At 38.7% G+C, this 20,171-nt stretch overlaps 1 protein-coding gene across 2 annotated transcripts in view; it reads right to left on the bottom strand.

Annotated features, from left to right (window-relative positions):
• Positions 1–10,047: 10,047 nt before the first annotated feature.
• fxyd6 (FXYD domain containing ion transport regulator 6) overlaps positions 10,048–20,171 on the bottom strand; it is a 12,080-nt gene continuing 1,956 nt past the window's right edge. The window contains exons 2-8 of one of the 2 annotated variants that reach the window (XM_005720863.2): positions 14,732–14,788; positions 14,370–14,396; positions 13,291–13,323; positions 13,047–13,121; positions 12,787–12,823; positions 12,617–12,666; positions 10,048–11,325 (exon numbers count right to left, since the gene is read on the bottom strand). In XM_005720863.2, the coding sequence (XP_005720920.1) occupies positions 11,288–11,325; positions 12,617–12,666; positions 12,787–12,823; positions 13,047–13,121; positions 13,291–13,323; positions 14,370–14,396; positions 14,732–14,780 (309 nt within the window). In that variant the 5' untranslated portion in view covers positions 14,781–14,788 and the 3' untranslated portion in view covers positions 10,048–11,287. The remainder of the gene's footprint in view (positions 11,326–12,616; positions 12,667–12,786; positions 12,824–13,046; positions 13,122–13,290; positions 13,324–14,369; positions 14,397–14,731; positions 14,789–20,171) is intronic. The other variant, XM_005720864.2, reaches the window with a different exon arrangement.

The raw sequence follows: 20,171 nt of genomic DNA, 5'->3' as shown, positions 1-20,171 counted from the left end.
GGAACGCCTTCAGACAGAAACATACTGTGCCAGGGCGATACCACCACTTTCAAGATGGCTGCCGCTGGAGCTGTCCTCTGTGGGAGCAACCCAGAGACCGACTACTCTTGCTCCATAGCGAGTGACATACAAACACATTTACTAGCTTTGCGTTCCGGAAGCTTAAAAAGAAGGAAATTTGCATAGCTCGGTAAAGGATTAACATCATCATTTGAAAGTGAATACATTAAAGACTTCAGAAAGTCAGCTTTAACAGAGATATTGATCAGAGATATCTAGTGACACCCAGTGGTCACAATTAAAGGTGTTATCATTAGAAGATCATATACTGCTCTATTTCCTGTATAGGCTGCTACCAGCAAACAGTATAGGACCAAACTAGTAAGTGACTCAACCTCAAAATGTTGGTCCACAGATCAATAACATGTGGCTCAGTGATCCATGCTTTTGGTTACGCTTACTGTACAAAAATGTAGTTATTCAAACAGTTTAAAAAGTAGTTACTCTAATTTAAATTGGCAAACTTTAAAGTAGCAAAATTTTAATTATGGCAAACATTAAAGACACTAGTATTCACATACTGCTTTTATAGTTTTACTGACAATTTAAAGCTTGTAAACTACAAGCCACATTTCTCCATTCGCATACATATTCATATGGTAGTTTAATAATTTCAGATACTTTATTTTTCCAAACCACTCAATGTTGAATGCAGCATCTTTTCCAAGGACACTTCCGACATGCAGACCAGAGGAACTGGAAATAGAACTACTGACTGATTAGTGGATGACATGCTCTATCTCCTACCCAAAATGTTAAAGTCAAAAATCATATGTTCTAAATTTTCTTCAAAGTGGTCATGCGGTGGATGTTTTTAAATTGACTTTTTCATCAAATTGCAACAAAGTCACAAACAGAAAACCTTGAAATAGATGGTACAAGTCCGTGACTGGTATATAATGATGATTTTGCTTGGCTAATGAAAACCTCGAGGTTGTAGAGTAAATACATAATACACAGAGTGCAGCTGTTAGGCTATCAGGAAACTGGTGAAACTGGTTAACCGGAAAAAAAAAACAACCCAACATACTCTAAAACTGTAAATATGAATTTTCACTTAAACATTTGCTGTTTTGGTTTGTTACTTCAGATCATGTCAGCAATAAACTGATGCATAGCACAGAGAGAAAATGAGTGGCAGAGAGACAGTGAAAGAAGACAGAGACAGAAAAATAGATATGGCAAGTGTGCATGTGAGAGCGGGTGTTGGTAAATGTAATGAAGTTTACCTAATACAACATTTACCTTTAAGAAACATATTTGTTGGTATGGTGACTATGTGAGCTTAAGACATGTGCTCACTGCGGCCAACTGGGAAAGAACCATTGAGAGTACTGAGAATATTCTGATAATATTCTGCTTCACTTATTTTCATTTAGATATCAGTGGCAGAACACAGTACTATTTCAAACAGGCTGTTGGGAGACCTGAAAACAGCTGGAAGTGTTGAAGTCTTTAAATGTCAACATAAGCGTTGGTCTAGCTTTTGCATCCTAACTCCAAAAAACTTGAGACACTGTAAAATATAAATAAAAACATAAGATTTGCAAATCTCGTAAACCTGCATTTTATCGACAACAGAACATTGAAAACATACCAACCGAGACAATATGCAATATTGTGAATTAAACGGGAGTTATCCTGTTGGGACACTATCTCATTTTAGATAGAGTCCCAACTGTTTTGGAGCTGGGGTTGTACTTTTTCTTTACTTTTTCTGTTGCGTTTGTTTTTTTTCCTGTCTTCAGCATGTCACTCATGATTTAAGCTGTTTAATTTTGAGTAGATACTTCCTGCAAATTAAGTACCTTGCTCGTGCCAGCTTGAGTCTGCTTTTGCTTTCGGAACTACCTTAATTCTGCATGGTATAAATTCAACAAGGTGCTGGAAATGTTCGACAGAGATGATCACACAGTTGCTTCAGATTTGTTGGCTACACTTCCATGATGTGAATCTCTTGATTCACTGTATCCCAAAGGTGCTCGCTTGGACTGAGATCAGATAGCTGTGGAGGCCATTTGAATACAGCAAAGTCATTGTCATGTCTATATAGAGGCCTGGGAGCTTGAGGGTCCTGCACAGTATCTTAGCTGTTCCTAGGACTGCGCTCTTCTGGACAGAGATCAATGTTGTTCCTGGGATCTGCTGGAGCCAATCGCCTAGCTTGGGAGTCACTGCACTGAGTGCTCCAATTACCACTGGGACCACTGTTAACTTCACCCTCCACATCTTCTTGAGCTCTTCTCTGAGCCCTTGGTACTGTGCTTATACTAATACGAACTTATACGAGCTGTGGGTAGTGACCAAAAGAACGAGATCGGGGATACAAGCAGTGGAAATTCGCTTCCTCCGTAGGTTGGCTGGCCTCTCCCTTAGAGATAGGGTGAGAAGTTCAGCCATCCGGGAGGGGCTCAGAGTAGAGCCGCTGCTCCTCCACGTCGAAAGGAGCCAGCTGAGGTGGTTCGGGCATCTGACAAAGATGCCTCCTGGGCGCCTCCTGGGTGAGGTGTTCTGGGCATGTCCCACTGGAAGGAGGCCCCGGGGCAGAACCAGGACATGCTGGAGAGATTATATCTGTCAGCTGGCCTGGGAACGCCTTGGTGTTCCCCCGGATAAGCTAGAGGAGGTGGCTGGGGAGAGGGAGGTCTGGGCTTCTCTGCTTAGGCTGCTGCCCCCGCGACCCGGCCCCGGATAAAGTGGAAGAAGATGGATAGATAGATAGATAGATAGATAGATAGATAGATAGATAGATAGATAGATAGATAGATAGATAGATAGATAGATAGATAGATAGATAGATAGATGTGTGTGTGTGTGTGTGTGTGTGTGTATACATATATAAGACAAGACATAGAAGCAAATGGGGAGCAAAATGGGCCTTCAGATGGGTTTTAATAATGTTGGGTGTTGGAGAGATCCTAATTTGATCTCACAGGAAAACTGTTCCAAGGTTTCGGCGCAGCAACTGCAAAGGCCCAGTCTCCTAGTCTGCTTCTAGGAACAATTAGAAGCAACTGATCAGCTGACCCCCGATTTTGTTTGGAGTATGTTTAGTTAAAAGTTCGGAGAGGCAAAATCTTAAAACCAATTCTATAATGTACTGGCAGTTTAAACGAGCCAAAACTGATGAAATATAGTCACGTTTACGTGTACCTGTCAAGATTTGGGCTGCTGCAATTTGAACAAGTTGGAGACAAGAGAGCAGAGCCTGGCTGATACCAAAATAATGGGCCTTCAGCTGGAAGAATGTGGCTTTAAAATGAGAATTTATTTGTTTCTCAAATGTAAAACTGCCAACAAAGATCATCCCCAAACTTTTCGCAAAGAGAGTTGTGGAGTTTTCCAAAGGGCTAAGGTAACCCTTAAGACAAGAACGAGGGTCAGGAGGTCCAAATAGTACAACCTCTGTTTTTTGATCATTCGCATTTAAAAAACAATTAATGCCAGCCATGATTTTATGTCAGCAAAGCAGTCCAGCAAAACTGTTTAAGAGGCTGTAGAATACTTTTATAAGAAGAAAGTAAATTTGTCAATCAGCATAACAGTGAAATGAGATTCCATATTTCATGTTCAACAAACCAATTTAAGTTGGTTTCACCTTTATGACAAAGGTGTGTTATTTTGCTGACAGTAGTCATCAGAAGACTGGTGCACTGTAATCATGAAGGGAGGCGCATGATCAGCAAAAGCACTCAGCTAGGCTGTGGCGTTTAATTCATGCTCAACGGTACTAAGGTGCTCAAAGTGTGGCAAGAAAATATCCTTTACACCAGAGATCTCAACCTCCTGGCCCACGCACTTACTTTGTTCAATTAAGTAAGTGCAGTTTTTGATGCGATCGGGGCAGATAACGTGAAGCAGGACAAGAAGAAGAAAAGGTAGTACTAGCAGAACTAAAAGAAGCAGAAGTGGATGAAGGACACGGACAATTTCAAGAAAGATGCATACTGCAGTATTTTTTGTTGAATTTTATGGAAATGTGATCTGCCTTATATGCAAGCAGAAAATTGCTGTGTTGAAGGAATATAATCTCAAGTGTCATTACGCAACTAAACGCAAAGAGCGTAATGAGAATAACAAGGGAGAAGACAGAAAACAATAGCAGCTACAAAGACGACTGCTATCCCTGCAAGAACTTTTCCACAATTCAGTAAGGACGTTATGCGGTTAATCGCCAAAGCAGGAAAGTGATTCACCGAAGGGCAGTTTCTGAAGGCCTGCATGTCACAAGCTGCTGATATTACATGTCCTGAAAAGAACAGCTTGTTCAACAACATCGCTCAGTTGGCAAATACTGTGGCAACGTGAATGCATTATCAAGTAACATATCAAGTAACAGTGGAGTTACTGTCAGTCAGCTCAAAGCATTCCTGCCCATTCTCCTGAGAAAATCTGAGTAGATCAGCAGTTTCTAAAATACTCAGAAACCAACAAGGATCAACAATCACTTTTTATTTCCTTCTGATGCTCAGATTGGACTTTATTAGATTCAAGATTCTTTATTTAGCTATTCTTTATTAGGTCTTCTTAATCATGTCTACATGGCTAAATGCACTGAGTTACTGCCATGTGATCGACTGATTTGCTATTTGGGCTAATGAGCAGTTGAACAGGTGTACCTAATGAAGTGGATAGAAGAGAGTAGGAACACTGCACCAACTAGAAGAAAAGAAGTTGCAGCTTTAGTTGAAAACAGCCAGTCTATGTGAGATCATAGGGTAGCTTGGTGCTAGGCGTTTATCGAGAATAGTTCAGGTTACTTTGTCAACACTTTCCCTTAAACTGTTTTGTCAAACTGTTCCACCCTGTCTCAGCAGTCACCCCGGAGTGCTGTCTCAGCAGTTACCAGCAGTTACTCTAAACGCTTATGTGAACAGTATCTGATCAGCGTCAAACACCTGTCCGGCATAATATGCATCTGTATGTGTGTTGTTCTCCAAACCTCTTCTTGGTGCAGCGATGTTATCAGTTCTAGTGAAGTGTGAGATAAATGGCTGCTCATGCTTACCTCAACCGAAGCCCTTATGGAGAGCAGCTGAACCAAGGCCCGGGGGATCCAACTGTTAAAACTGCCTTCCTCACCGCTTAGCAGTAAGGGCGGTAATTTTTACAGCTCGGTATTTTTCAGCAATTTCTGGGGCCTGAATGGGAAAAGAAAGGGAAAAGGGAAAGAGAGAGAGAGAGAAAAAAGAGCGCAGGGGGTCCTTGAGACTCAGCTGGTTGACAGCTCCTGTCTCTCTCTGTAACGACTTATTTATTCAGGGATAATTAATCAGGCGCAGTTTTATGGCGGTATGATTAATGCGCTTTGTCATTTGTGCTGCAGCGATGAAAATACAGTACCTACGATGCCGCTGCTCGAGTCTAACTGGCTCAGATGAAACGGTAAACAGGGGAAGTCCTGTTTGCCTCCCAGCAAGGAGCCGTGAAAGCAGGCCTAACTTTTGATGTGTGCATTCTCTTTCTGTAACAAAACAAAAAAGGAAAAACAACCACGTCAGGGAAATTTTTTTATATACTGCACTATTTAAATGCAACCTCGGGGCCTCTATTTATGCTTTGACGTTGACGCTGATGTAATCTGCAGAATTAACGTTCCTCGAAATTTACAGTTCGCGGTGTTGTGTTTCAGTGTAGTGCATTTTTCCCACACTTTGAATTTCTTCTCTTTAGTCAGCAGCTCCCTCCTCACGGCCCCGTCGTGCGACTCCTTAATCGCCATGCTGATCCGAGGGCGCCACCTTGTGGTTGTTTTTGTTACAAGAAGTACATGTGAAGTTCACATGAATTACAAGTGGAAACCTGAACTATTGACCTCTGTCGAAAGAGGGATTTTAGCGGCTCTCTTACGGGACTTTTTGATTGCTCAGTTTTTGGATGCCGCCCACTTAAAAGGAAGAGTAACTGCAAATCAACACAAATTAGTTTCGAGTGAGAGATTTCCCGTAAACCTATGAATCACAAGCAATTACTAAAACAAAAGACATTTCGAATGACGCTCTTCTATTTCTCCACCTGAGGTCCTTGTGGAAGGGTCAGAGCTGTTTTTTCGCTGTTTATTTGTGTATGTTTCATCAACTGTCAGGAGATTTATGCAAAAAAAGAAAAAAAACTTGTGAAACTTGTTTGGCGGGTGCCTCATAGGCAAAGGGAGGATTTATTACAGGTTGGTGTGAGTCTAGATCATTTCCTGTGGACTCTTTAAGGCTAGAAAGGTGCCGTACAAACACTGTCCACTTACCATTACCATGTATCAAAGTGTAAACTTCATACAATTCTGCATACAGCCTTTTATATTATGATGGGGAGCTTGTAATGCAAACCACTTCCAGGTAGGCTACTGAAAAGACGCTGTGCCTGGGTTGGGCGTTTCCTTTCCGAGCAGACTTGTTTTTGTTCTTCAAGGTGTCAAATGTCAGGTGATTCTTTTAACTGGAAGGCTATCATCCTCTGGATACAATTTACTTGTTTTTATTCAGTAACTGCCTTTGTTGTTCACTTTAATATGAACACTTTAATACTGTCAGATTATACATTTTGCTGTTATGTTATTTTTTTAATTGTATAATTAGTTACTTTTATATCTTCTTCTTATATCAAGCACAAACAAAGCGTGGTGGAATACACTTTATTTTTACAAAAGCCTTACATTTTTACACACATAACAGCTCACGGCAATGCCATGTATCGCAGGACATTGCCACAATGGTTCTTCTTGGATTAGTAATCTTCCTCATCACCACGTCTTGGCTGTTGACAAGAAAACAAATGAGGTCATTTTTCATGTAGGGGTTGCATCCATTAATGCCTTTTTCATATCATGTTAACATTAGCTTTATGAAGATTTGCACTATGCAGAAGTTAAAACAGAGTACTGTTTCATCATATAACGAGTTATTGTTTCATAATGACCAGCAGATGTCACTATAAACCCATCCAGCAATATCTTACCTTGGATTTGCCACAGTTTCTGATCTTGTTTCCTTGAGAAAAAAGCAAAACCAAGTGATAGTTAGCTCCTATCAAAACGTATGGATAGTTAAACTACTCCATTATTATTAGGATGTCCTAAAAACTCCAAAATCCAAAATACTTCAGTGAGAGTACTGACAGGGACTAGAAAAAGAGAGCATATTTCTCTGTATCTTCATTGGCTGTTCACACTCAGCCAGCCTTTCCAGCCATGTCCTCGGCAATCCTCACCTTAGGTGTTCCATTTGTTAGGGCCTTTGTTTCTATTTTCCTTTCTTTTCCATTGAAACACATATGAAATCTTATACAAACACAAAACACAGCACATATAGGATGGGAATGCTGTCTTACCTGCCAACAGAATGATGGAAAGGAACACAATGACCCCGGCAAAGATCAGACCTCCAAGACGCAGCTTCTCATAATCTGCAAATTCACAAAGCGCTCTGTCACTACACCATTACTTTCCACCCCCTCACCCCCCAGACCCCTAATCCTAACGACAGAAACTGACTGTATCTTGCTTTCTACACACTATGATGAGATACACTTTTTTAAGACGTAGTTGCTTACCATATACAAAGTCTGCATCAAGGTCAACATCTGCACCTATTGAAGGACAGCGAGTGGAAAGAGATACAGAGCCAGTAAAAACTGTTTTCTACAGACACATAACTGCAAGCTGCATCAAGCTCAAATATTGAAGCTATTTTTCACTGTGTTGTGATTTGGACACATTCAAGGCTCAATTCAGTGTTTTATTTTGTGCACGTTGTGAAAACAGGGTGACAGTCTAAATTGGTCCATTGTCTGAAGTTGTGCACAGACAACAAGCTCTTCTGGCAGATCGTAAGTGACTTTAAAAGTCCAAATGTTTCTTTAAATAATGATTCTGTATTCCATTATCAGCCCCTAAATTTGTTCTCATTTTACTGCCTCCACAAATGCACTGTCATATAATTTATTATATCACCTTATTACCAAAAAGCCAGAGGCATGACTAGTAATGCAGAAATTCTAAGTAAGCATGATTGACTGTGAAACAATGCGTAAATGCTAGAAGGTCATATTTTCCATGACCAGTGTTAACCTTTGTATTGTTGTTCATAATATTAATAACAATAAAAAAGGGAACTTTGCACTCCCCTGATATATGACTAACATGCTCACTTGTGGTTCTGACTCAGAATCACAACAGTAAGCTTAGCTATGACCTTGCGAATGTTATGTCACTCGAATGCGTCTGTTTCCTTGCCCTGGCGTTTGTTCATAATGAGCAGTTCAGCTGCTGTGTAACTCACCTTTAGGAGAAGACATGTTGTCTTGTCTTGTTTGTGTGTTCAGCTGGTCAAACTGCAAAAAGATAATACAAATAGGTTTTTTTTTATTTAAAGTGTGCGTGTGCGGGGTGATGGGGGGTTGCATCTACCAACCGGTGATCCACCAAGGTCCACTGTTTTAAATTATTAAACACAAACCTTTGTATTAATAGCATTCCCACCATTGGGTCTGGTATGTGAAAGCGTGTGTGGGTTAAAAAGTTTGTGGGCATTTTGTTTCTACAGCCCTTCTCTTGTAATAAAGTTTGACTGTTCTAGTAGCTAATTTAACTGGGCTTATTCACTTTAGATGAGAGGCAGTTGAAAGGCTTGGAAACTTTATATGTCCTGAACAAATTGCCCTGTGGGTTGCCTACTGCAGTCTTAATGGCAAAGCGATTGCCTTGATCTTCACTGAGAGGTTAATGGCAGTATTGATTCTTCTTCCGCACCCATTCTGCCAACATCTTTCACCACCCCTCCCCACCACCAAAACCACACGCATTCCCACAAACAAGCGTTTCTTGTTTGATCTCCAAGTCTTTAATTGTTAACTTAAACAGATTAAAGAACTGAGACTTTCCCTGGCTCTCTCCACTTACTTCAAGCATGCCATTGTGTGCATTGTGAACTTCAGTTCTTTAATCCTTTATGTGCCTGGGCCTTTTCAATGCACCACTGAGCATAAGGGCATACCAGGCAGTTACTCATTAATATATTACAGCTCCAATATTCATTAACCTTGAACCTTGCACAGTCTGATAGAGGTTATAGATAGAACATGGAAAAGAAGCTGCTGTGACGACTGCCTAATTGATATATAGTGATTTTGGCAAATAAAGACAGCACCCCTAAAGTCAAGCACTACATCACTGCTATGAGATTTCTTTAAAAGTGGGCATCTAGCAGGATATTTAGTAAACAAACTACTGTCCTCTAAACCCAGCTTTACAACACATATTAACTGAGCCATGAGAACATGTTTTGGACTATTTGGACAGCCTGCATTCAAAGGTTAAACTTTTCATTGCAGGAATGCCGGTAATTCACATTTAATACAGAAATAAACACAGAGATTAACTTAAACCTATTAAAACATGTATCTTCCATACATGATCCAGCTCTAACATTTATTTAAATAATTTTAAGGTAACAGATTATTGTGCCACATTTATTTCAATATTTATTTTAAGAGAGCAGTCACTCACCTGAGCTGCAGAAGGCTCTGTATCACCACTGTCCAGGTGTGTCTGCGGGTGGCCCTGTCTGCATTTCCAGACCAGACTCCCACAGTAGAAATCCCCACCCACTAAACCACCCCTCCACGCTCAGGCATATTTTAGTTCAGCCGCTCAGTTACATATTTATAGTCTCATAAAATTTGCAAGCTGGTGCCAATAAACAAAAGCTGCTTCAACCTTTGGAATCGTAACAGAAAATGCGGCATGTTATAGAGTCTTCAGGTGGAGAAATCTTTCCCTGACACATGGTTTCATAGCCCCAAGTGACAGTATTATAACCTTGACTGACATTGATTGGAAAACAGCAGAGTGATTTCAAATGCTGTTTGACGTTTGCATGTAAATGAATGTTTACAGAAAGTTCCCTGAAGAAAACAATAAGAATCCAAATTCTACAACAAAATCAGGTTTTCAGCAAAATAAAAACAAAAAAGAAATAAACATAAAAATACACGTTTTGTGTTCCGCCACTTTTATTTATGCCAAAGCACAACAGGTTGCCACACAACAAGGCTCTTGTGTGAAGAATGAACATATTTACTTGTTTAGCTGTCATGTTTAATTTCAGACTTAATACTGGTTAAAACCCGACCTGGCAGCAGGGTGACAACAAGGACTAGTCATCTATACTCTCTCTATAATTTGGCTTACATTAGGCTACTATTAATGTAGTCTGGCAAACAAATAATATCAATATCACGACTCTCAAACTCCACAGACAAACTTAATCTCTCTTCCGGCAGTGTAATGCATGTCTAGTTATTTAAAACATCATGAGACTGACTAAACAAATAACAAAGAGAAAAGAACGATACCCTGGCTCGACAGATTTGTGGCACCAGTGAGTGTGTATGGGAAAACTAATTATAGCCTGCTGGAGACTAGCTAATCCTGACGGAGCCAGTGACAGAGCAGTGGAGTGGATATGTGGAGAAGGTGGCAGTGAGATAGCTGATGCAGAAGCTTCCTCCACTGTGAACTGTTAAACACTGCGGTGGAGGGGCCCATGCAGGCACCTGCACACTACTGTGCTCCCTCAAGAGAGCTGTGGCAGTTGAGATTGTCTTATATAAGGCTCATCACACTTGCATGTAGAGATGCACATGCACTTGTGATGTACACACAATCATACACATACAGGATATGCATGCACACATAACTACACTCATGTGGCCACACAAACACACCCAGCCATTCACACTTAAACGTAAATGAAGATATTCATATTTCTGTGAACTGTCAGTACTACTTATACACATATCGTATTGATACATATATATACTGTATATATATATATATGTATGTGTTATATTCTAACTGTGGCAAAATATGACGCTGGACAATTAACAAAACAATTAGGAACAGCAGGTCACACAAGATTTGAAAGTCTTCTTTTCTTTTAAAGACAATCTTGCATTAAAGGTGCTACTGGCTACGACAATGAAGTGGAGACACGGTCACAGAAAGGCACAGGAATGGACAAGAGCACAGGCAGCGAGGGAGGGACTGGCATGATCACAACGAAGAACAGCAGGCACAAGAATTATGTACATATCAGCATTACTCCTCTAAACATATACCTCCCCTCTTACCCTATCGCATGACCGGTTATAATAATCACCCACACCTTCACTATTATTGTAGACAAGTATCAAATAAAATCTTCATTTCAGAAGGTAGTTCTTTAGAGTTGCCTCAGTTCTCTGGTGGAGTCTCCTTGGCAGCTGCTGCAGCTGAAAAAGGTCAATGATGAGTGAGTTAGCTGAAGCGAACATGCAAAACATTAAACTTGCCTAGAGTTATTTCTTGTTAAATATTCCTCTCCTGTGCCAAAACATTCACTCACTTGCAATCACTTGAAGGTGAAGGACAATGCTCAGGGCTCTGCTGCTAATTGAGGGCCATTAAGTATGCAAGGAGTACCTGGATTTTGTACTTGTGACCTTATAACAAAGAGCACTACTGTAGAGTATATGTATTCACTCACTTAATGTACAAGGTATGCACATTTTAGAGTGGAAGATACTCTTATAACTCACACAAGTTAACTCATGCAATTCAGTAAAAATGCTATAAATATCATATCAAAATATTCAATTAAAACACATAGTCCATATGCTTTCTTGAAAAGGTGTACTTTAATTCAAACCTTGATTGTTCCCCAAACCTAAAGTAGTTTTGTTGCATAAGTTTAACCAATTTTCACTTTAAAACTAAAAATAATATCTTAAAGAAAAACTTTCTAGTCTAAAGCCTAAAGACAAACTTTCTCCCTGCTACCTTGTGAATCACTGAGCTCTTCTTGAAGACGGCATGAAAAGAAGCTAAGATTCACTAAGATTTAAAGCAACAGGTGCTGAAACATCTCTTTAAAACATGGGTTATATACAGTGGACTAAATCCACTTTAAAATGAAAAGTCTAAGCAATATTTCTAAGCTAAAACTTGAAAACCACATAATGGGGAAATACACGGTATACACCAACTTTTTGTGGGGTGTGAGAATATATGTCCTCTTCAAGATGTTATTTAAAAATATTTTGAAATATATCAAGCACTGTTATGTAATAATGACAGTAATAACACTGTTTATATTTGCACTTTTTCTTTTATAGCAGATCGTAAAGTATATTTTTTGCTGTGATTTTATGGGGTCCCATTTCACTGCAGGGCAACCTGCATGTGACGAATAAAGCTTTGATTGATATTTTTTGCTGTGATTTTACTGGTTTTATGTGACCAAAGGATCACAATGCATCTTCCATCAGTAGCTTTAGACAAATGGATAACATGAGAGCAGAAACACTGCAAAAAATGATCCCACATTTAAAAGCCTTTTAACTGTAAAAAAAAAAAAAAAAAAAAGCAGATATTGCAGATATTCTGAAATGTAGCCAAAAGGAGCAGATTTCCCAGTTCCTGTGTTCTATGGGCTCTCTCAGAAGGAAACTTAATTATGGATGTATGTCAGAGGGTGAGCTTGAGGTGAGGAGGAAATGACAAGAGTTAAAATGTGCATCTTACCCTTGGAGACAATCAGATTCTCCTCCTGTGCCTCTTCATCTCCGGGGGCCCTGAAGAGAGGATCCACAGGTTGTCATGGTAACTAAATCAAATAGTATGACCCAAAAAAGCTCTTCATGCAGCAAAAAAAAAAAATCATTTCTGTAAATCAGAGAGGGACACTGACATACCTGGGCTTCTGTTTAATACCACAGCGGCATCGCCGACCTGGAAACACATTAAACTGTCAGCTGTATTGTTCTGTTGTGAACGAAACATCTGTGTCATCACTATTAAAGTGTTATGTGAAACAGTGCGTAAGAAAGGTCATGGAGTAGAATGATGTGAAAATTCTATGAAAATGCAGTTTTTTATAATTAAATTGTAACATTTGGTTATAGTGGAGAGCGTGTGTAGACATGATGAAACGACACACACAAGGTTAACTTACTGAGGATTAGAAGAATGCCAAGTGTAAACAGCACCACTGCAAATGCCAATCCCCCAATCCTCAAGGTCTCATAGTCTGCAGAAGAAAGAAAGCAACAGCAGGGGTGTAATTTAATCATTGTTTATCGCAAATAATGCTTTATAAAAATTTTAATTTATTTATTTTTAGGGATTTACAATGAGTCTATGTCTATGTAATTACTTTCAATGTGCTAGTTATTTCAGAAGGTTTTGCTTTAACTTACCATAAATAAATGGGTTTTCAGATGTATTGGTTGCTGCAAACAGGGAAACAAACACATTTACAAAACCACAATGAGAAATCAAAACACATTGTCTCAGTTGCAAGCCTGTATCACTATTATCAATACACTTTTCTGAATGTTTTGTGACAAAATCCATGTCTTTCTTCTTTTGTAATTTATATAATTATTTTTATGACTCATCTTGAAAATTAGTCAACTAAAATCAGCTTTCCTAAGGGTATTGGTAGTCATTCAGGGAATTATTGCTCTGTTAATGAAAATGAAATGGATATAGAAGACCACTAACTCAGTGATCTGTCTCTCTCCTCAGCTAATACAGACTGGAAGAGCATGTGTTTAAAAAGATAAATACTCTTTGTTTGTTTTTTCAGAAACAAAATGTTATTGTGAACAGGATGTTTATCTCAATAACAGTATCTCAGGATATCTCAGTATTTTTGTTTGTGCTAAAATGACTATACTAAGCCTAAGTCAGTGTGTTTCTAGTTTCAGTCTGGAGTGGCACTGTAAGCTGAAACTCTAATGTAATAACGAATTGTAACTTCACACATTATCACATCCAGCTTACATAAATATATACACAATATAAAACACATGGTACTTATTTAATAGATTCTTGTTATTTATGTACAAATATTTATAGCTTTATATGTCAATAGGAGATAAGCTGGGGAAAGCTGGCATGAAACAATATTGCATATAATAATATCACATATTAAATAGATTTCATATAAAATGTCATTTACTTCAAGCAGTGATTTTTCAGTAATAGCATTATGATGGTTTGACTTTGAAACAGTGCTCTTTAGATGCAACACTTTAGATTTCATAGATTTTGAAATCCTATATATTTATCCTACTTTATCAACTCTATTTCTTGCCAAATTACTGCTCATATGTCTTCAAAACTAGAATCTGTTTGGGTTAATAACTTGGTCTGGTAATTTTAAGGCTCTATCAGTACATCCGAAGAGTCTGATCTAAACATGAATAGATCATCAGTAAAGCACTTAAGATCAATGTTTGACCCCATTAGAGACCACAGGAAGAGTACTCACCCCCCTCTGTATCAGTGTTTGTTGCAGCTGCGAGGCAGAGTGTTAAGTGGTTAAAGTGAAAAGGTGGAAAGAAAACAGAAAGGGGAAAAACACAGGATATTAGAGGACCATAAGTGAAAGATGAAAAACATATCTTTGCAAATTCAGTCCCACACAATAAGAGACCAGGCATGCAATCAGTAAAATCCACACTTAAACTGATGTTTTTCTATGGATTTGACTTGTCCACCCCCAGTCCTTTTCCATGAAATGTCACCGCTTGCACCAACACTGCCTCCCTATGGACAATCGGCGAGTGTGCATGCATGTGTGTTTGTATGCATGGATGCACGTGTGTGTTGCATGAGCAGGGTTGTACTTACCAGTCATATATACAAGGAGTGAAGAGACGATGAGCAAAATAGTTTCCATGGCAACTGCTGACATAGAGTAATGAAAAAGAAGGGGGGGGGGTGAGAGAGAATTGAAGAAAGACAAAATAGACAGTCAGGGGGATTTTTGGTGTTTGTTTGTTTGATTGTTTGTTTTCCCCACTCCACTCCAGCACATTCATGTCTGCAGTCTGGTACAAAAACAGCAACAATGAACATGCATTCAAGGTATACTGCGCAAGATGATGACCACACAATTACGCACCTATTGAGTGAGAGGAAAGAGGACTCACATCACGCACAACACTTGCCCTGTCCAGCCTTTTGGAGATGTCAAATGCTTGTGGATACAGCTTTTATCTTGCACAATGATCTGTGTTCAGAGCCATACATGTTCTCTTTTTCTGGCAGAGACTGCTTCTTCGTCTCTGTGGGCATCACACAACCTTGACCTATTTTTATGTAGGCTATTCAGTGCGCACCCACGTGCAGACACACACCATGTCTGCTACAGAGATATCTCTTATGTTCAGGCAACTATAATGTTGTTATGTCCAGGCAAACTATAATGAGCTAAAATATTTTATGTATTTATTAATATTCAGTTTATTTAATTAATCATTTTTTAGACATCCAAGGTATATGGCTCCACAACTCGCTATGTTGGAGTGTCAATCAGCCGGTGGGTTCCCCACTTTGACCCAGATTAAAATATCTAGGGCGTTATTACGTGGGTTGTCATGACATTCTGCACAGGGAAGGGACGTTTGTTTTTCACAATATCATTAACACAATTCACGGTAACATAGAAATGAAAGGTATTACACATATGGATGGATGGATGGATGGATGGATGGATGGATGGATGGATGGATGGATGGATGGATGGGAAGTTTTAGCAGTTTCTAGACATTAAATGCTGCCTCATGTTGCTTGGTTTAAATCCACTGAGAAAAACTTGTGTGAATAATGTTGGGTGTCCTGAAACTTCTCAGTGTTAAAGTAAGATTTTAGAAAAGTTGTGAGATTGTAAAATCTGTCCTTGGACACAGTGCAGTAATCCAAGGACTACAGAATTGGGCTCAACTTTCAAGTGCTGAAAAAATATGCATCAAGTTGTTCTATACCCTCAATTAACAAATTTTTTTTTTACAACAAGTCAATTTATGAAATTTCTTCCCTCCTAGTTATTCTGTGATCAGTTGTAAAGGGAATTATAGTAAAATTGAAACTCAGTTAATCAGTTTGCATTTTGACATCATCCAGACCATCTGGTGATAAAAATTCAGGTGTGTGAGAATGTGTAAAATGAACAAATTTGGTCTTTTTTGGCTGTGTATTAGCAGATCGGTGCATAATGAATGAGTCTCACCTTTGACCTCTAGTGTTTGAATCTCTGAGACCAACTTAGACCACTTTCTTGATTTTATTTTGTAGCATGTAAACAAACAAAACATATGGCGGGTTCAGTTAATCTGTTTATGTTTTTTGTCACTCTAATATCATGATACCACTGTACATGGCTGTTGAATGCAAGTACGTGTCATGGATCAGTGTTTAGTGAGCAGTCCAAAGCCCTATCAAATTAGCTTGTGCAAATAAAGTGTCTGATAGATTGTTATACATCAGCTGACAGTGACTATTGACTATAATCCTTCACTCTAAATGAATATAGATGGGAAACACAGCATGACAGCAATGGATTTGATGGAGCAGAACAATGCTCTGTGTGAACTAATAAAACAAAACAAGTCTGCAGTTCAACATGCATGATCTATAAACAAACCATGGGATGTCTGCACTGCACCTTCCAGAGGTTTTATAACCCATACTTTAGTACTGTTAACGGAGAGTATCGACTACTAATTCTAAGAGAACTGAACTGGTCCTCTGATTGACTGGGTCTATTTATGTCCATCTAGCCATCTGTCTATTTGCCTGTGTTCAGCTGCATCACTTGTATAGGACATAATGCATTTAAGCAAACAAATTATCCCATTATGGTCATTAGCTGTAGTATGAACAACAGCATTCCTGCGCACTTGCAATTTGTATGTTGTGCTCCACTTATTTGATTTGTGAGCTATAAACAGATCTAAACAGCACAATAGTAACTGGGACATTTCTAAAATGATGTGACATAAGATGACGATGGAGGAACAGATGAAGCTGTCCCATCCAATAGAATGATACATCTGAAACAAAAATCCTTGCATGTGACCTTGAACAGAAGAAATATTTTTTGTTAAATGCCTGTTTCACACACAAGTACATTTCTATAGATTCCACCTTTTAGTCCGACCTGCCGAGGACAACAGATGAAAAGTAGCCTTTTGGCTAACTCTGTTTATTTACATTGATATATTCAACAATATGCACTGTCCCTTTTAAATAAATAATATCAATGTATTCATTTATATGTTGCATTATTAAGACCTTTAAAGTTCTATGTAACATCCCAGTGATAGAAAAGAAAATAGCTTCCTTTAGCGCAGGACTTTTTTTTCTCCACACCTGTTACTAAGCAGACAAGACAGAAAGCTCTGTCCTCTTTTCTCAAGGTGTGCATTTGAGAAGATTAACATGCAGTTCAACTTTATTAATAAACACTGCATCTGCTCACGTGCAGCATGCAACAGGCATTAAAAAAATAGGTCATTCATTAGCTAAGCAAGTCATCTATGTTTATTTTGTCAAACACTCCTTGTTTCATGGACAATTGTTTAGTTTCTTTTTTTAATCTTTAATGCTTCATCTTTCATGCTAGTTTTACTGTGGCTAAAATCACAATAATCAAAGAGCTGACAGCCGTGATGATGGTTACAATAAAGGAAGGTATTTGACCGTGAGCCACCTGCAACTCCCTTTTCAATGGTCTTTCACTTTCATCTTTCACTCTTCACATGCTGTTAAACTGCTGTTGGAAAAACACTATCCAGGATGATATGGGATAAATTTTAAAAAAAGGCAGATAGCAAGAAGCAACTGTGCTCTAAAAGATGTTGGCTGCTTGATGAGCCTTTATCAGAAATAATCAATAGTCAGTGAAAGTTTTTTTATCCTCCTGGGCCCACCCACAGATCAGATTTCCACTAAGCCTTTAATTGGTGATGACATCACAAAAATTACATTTATGAACATGATAGAGGGAGAGTGACCTGAATGCTTTTTAAAAGGCTTTTTAATTATAAAAGGAGAAAATGGGTTTTTTCAATGATTTGTTTTTTTTGTTTTTGTTTTTTGCAATACCTCAAGTGGCTATTAGTAAATATTAGCACTTACAAGGTGGCATCATTCCTCCCTGAATATGTTACATTTGTTGATGCATTACCACCGGCTGTGCATCAGTAAACATTATGAGGAAAATGTATCATGTCACCTGTGTGTGTGTGCATACACAAGATTGCTTTTATATCAAATAGCATAATCTGAGGTCATACTGACATGGGGAATTGTTCACTTATTCATGTGAATAATGTCTTGGCATAATATGTCTCAACATAATACAGCAAGAGCAATATGGCGTAATGTGTGTCAGCCAGCTGCTCTCTTGCACTGGTAATCTAAAGCTCGATCTGTCACTTTGGTGCTAATGGAAGGAGAGAATTTTGAAAAAGTAGACAGAACCATACCAAGGCTGATGGAGAGAAGTTTGATGCTCTTTTGTGTCCTTCTTACTCAGGCACTTGCTAATGGCATAGATATGACAGTAAGTGCCCAGGGTTAAGTGGCCAGCCGGACAACCTCAGCTGATTTCAGAGTAGCCAAAGATAGTCTGAGGTTAAAGGGCACGCAATCAGCGTCACACAAAATATAGCAAGTTTATTCAGACCGCAACACTCATCCCTCTTTGTAAGGACATAGAGAGCTGTCCCTTGAGCAGTAAAAAAAATCATCTTGGAAAAAGTTCTGTAACGGTTTCAGCAATTGAGGTATTGATTTTAGAGTGATTGTAGATTGATTTTAGATTGCCTGCAAAAAGTCTTGATTTTTAATGGCTGAAAAGCAGAAGAATATTTATTTAGAGTGCTAGACATAAAGATGAGATGTGTAGAAAAATAGTTGATGCCTGTCATTTTACACTACCTTTTTACGATATTGTGTTTGAAGGAATGAAATTCCTTAGATTTGAGTGTTTTATATATAACACTATATATAATCTAGTCAGTAGTGGAGTTTTTATACTTTGCTGCTTACTGTTTCTTTTCGGTTTCAGTCACTGTTCAGTTTAACAGTTTACTCACTGTTAGGTAAGGTTTAGGCACTAAATCCCATATGGAAAAGAAATAGTAAAAACTTATATGATTTACTAATGAAAGTGGCCACTTTCTCATTACTTTCATATATTGTTTTAGTAAGTATCCAAAACATACAAGTTTCATTATATAATTTTTCAAGGGATCTTATATGTGTTTTCACTCTTGTATGTTTTTCATACAAGTTTCACACAAGACAGATACAAACGTTATAAGATTTATATATATCTTTTCCATATGGGATAACTTGGTTATATTTAAGAAAATATCATAATTTGGTTTACAATGTACTTGTATATGACATAAACCAGTAATCTACCAAGTCCTATCAAATATCCCACAAAAGGATGAAGACAAAACATTTATACACCAGTACTAAAATATCAGCTTCATAGGTTTAGCTTAAAATTACTTACTTCTCTGGCCAATATCCATGACCATCAGATGAGTACAAAAATTACAATGACTTTTGTTTGAGTTCAATTTGGCTTCCTTCTGAAGTGTAGAACTTTTGACCTTGGGTGGGTCAGTGTCATATTTTTCCTGTGAGAACGAGTTAGACATTTGGCACAATTGTACTTCCCCATATAATGTATCATTTGATTGTTTCTGCCAGCCTTTTTCTCCCTGTGTGTGAACATGACACCTGAGCAGTTGCCTTTCCATCTTTCCTCTGTCTAATCTGCACCATTGTTTGGTAATATCAAGTTCCTCAGCCAGGCTTTCTATTTTCTGAGAGTACAGAACTAGAAAAGGGCAGACGTGGTGATGATATCTGTTTGGAAAAGGCAACAACATTGAATGGAGGCTGTTTCCTGTAATGTTGGGATGAGGAAAGGGCAAGCTGAAAGCCAGTGAGACTGGGAGACAGGCTGACAGGGTTAGACATTGTCTGGTAGTACAGGTGAAGGGCATGCAGAGGAGACACTGTCTGAGGGGAGAGGACTGTGGTAGGGCAGCCTGTTGTACTGTAGTGACATTTACAGTATAACATGCACAGAGCTTTAAAAACAAAGGCCAAGGAGGGACAAAGCAATAACAGCAGTGAGATAGTGAAGTACACAAGGGCAGCAGAGTGCTCCAGAATCACAGAGACATGAAAAAAAATAATGGTTTAACCTTTGACATTATACTGCTTGGCAAATGTGTAACTCTCATGCAGGAGTTGTGGGGGG

Source organism: Pundamilia nyererei, unplaced genomic scaffold (genome assembly GCF_000239375.1).
Source record: "Pundamilia nyererei isolate P.nyererei 1_Seehausen unplaced genomic scaffold, PunNye1.0 scaffold00003, whole genome shotgun sequence".
Taxonomy (NCBI): domain Eukaryota; kingdom Metazoa; phylum Chordata; class Actinopteri; order Cichliformes; family Cichlidae; genus Pundamilia; species Pundamilia nyererei.
The sequence above is the reverse complement of the archived record's forward strand: the minus strand, read 5'-3'. Positions and strand labels throughout refer to the sequence as shown.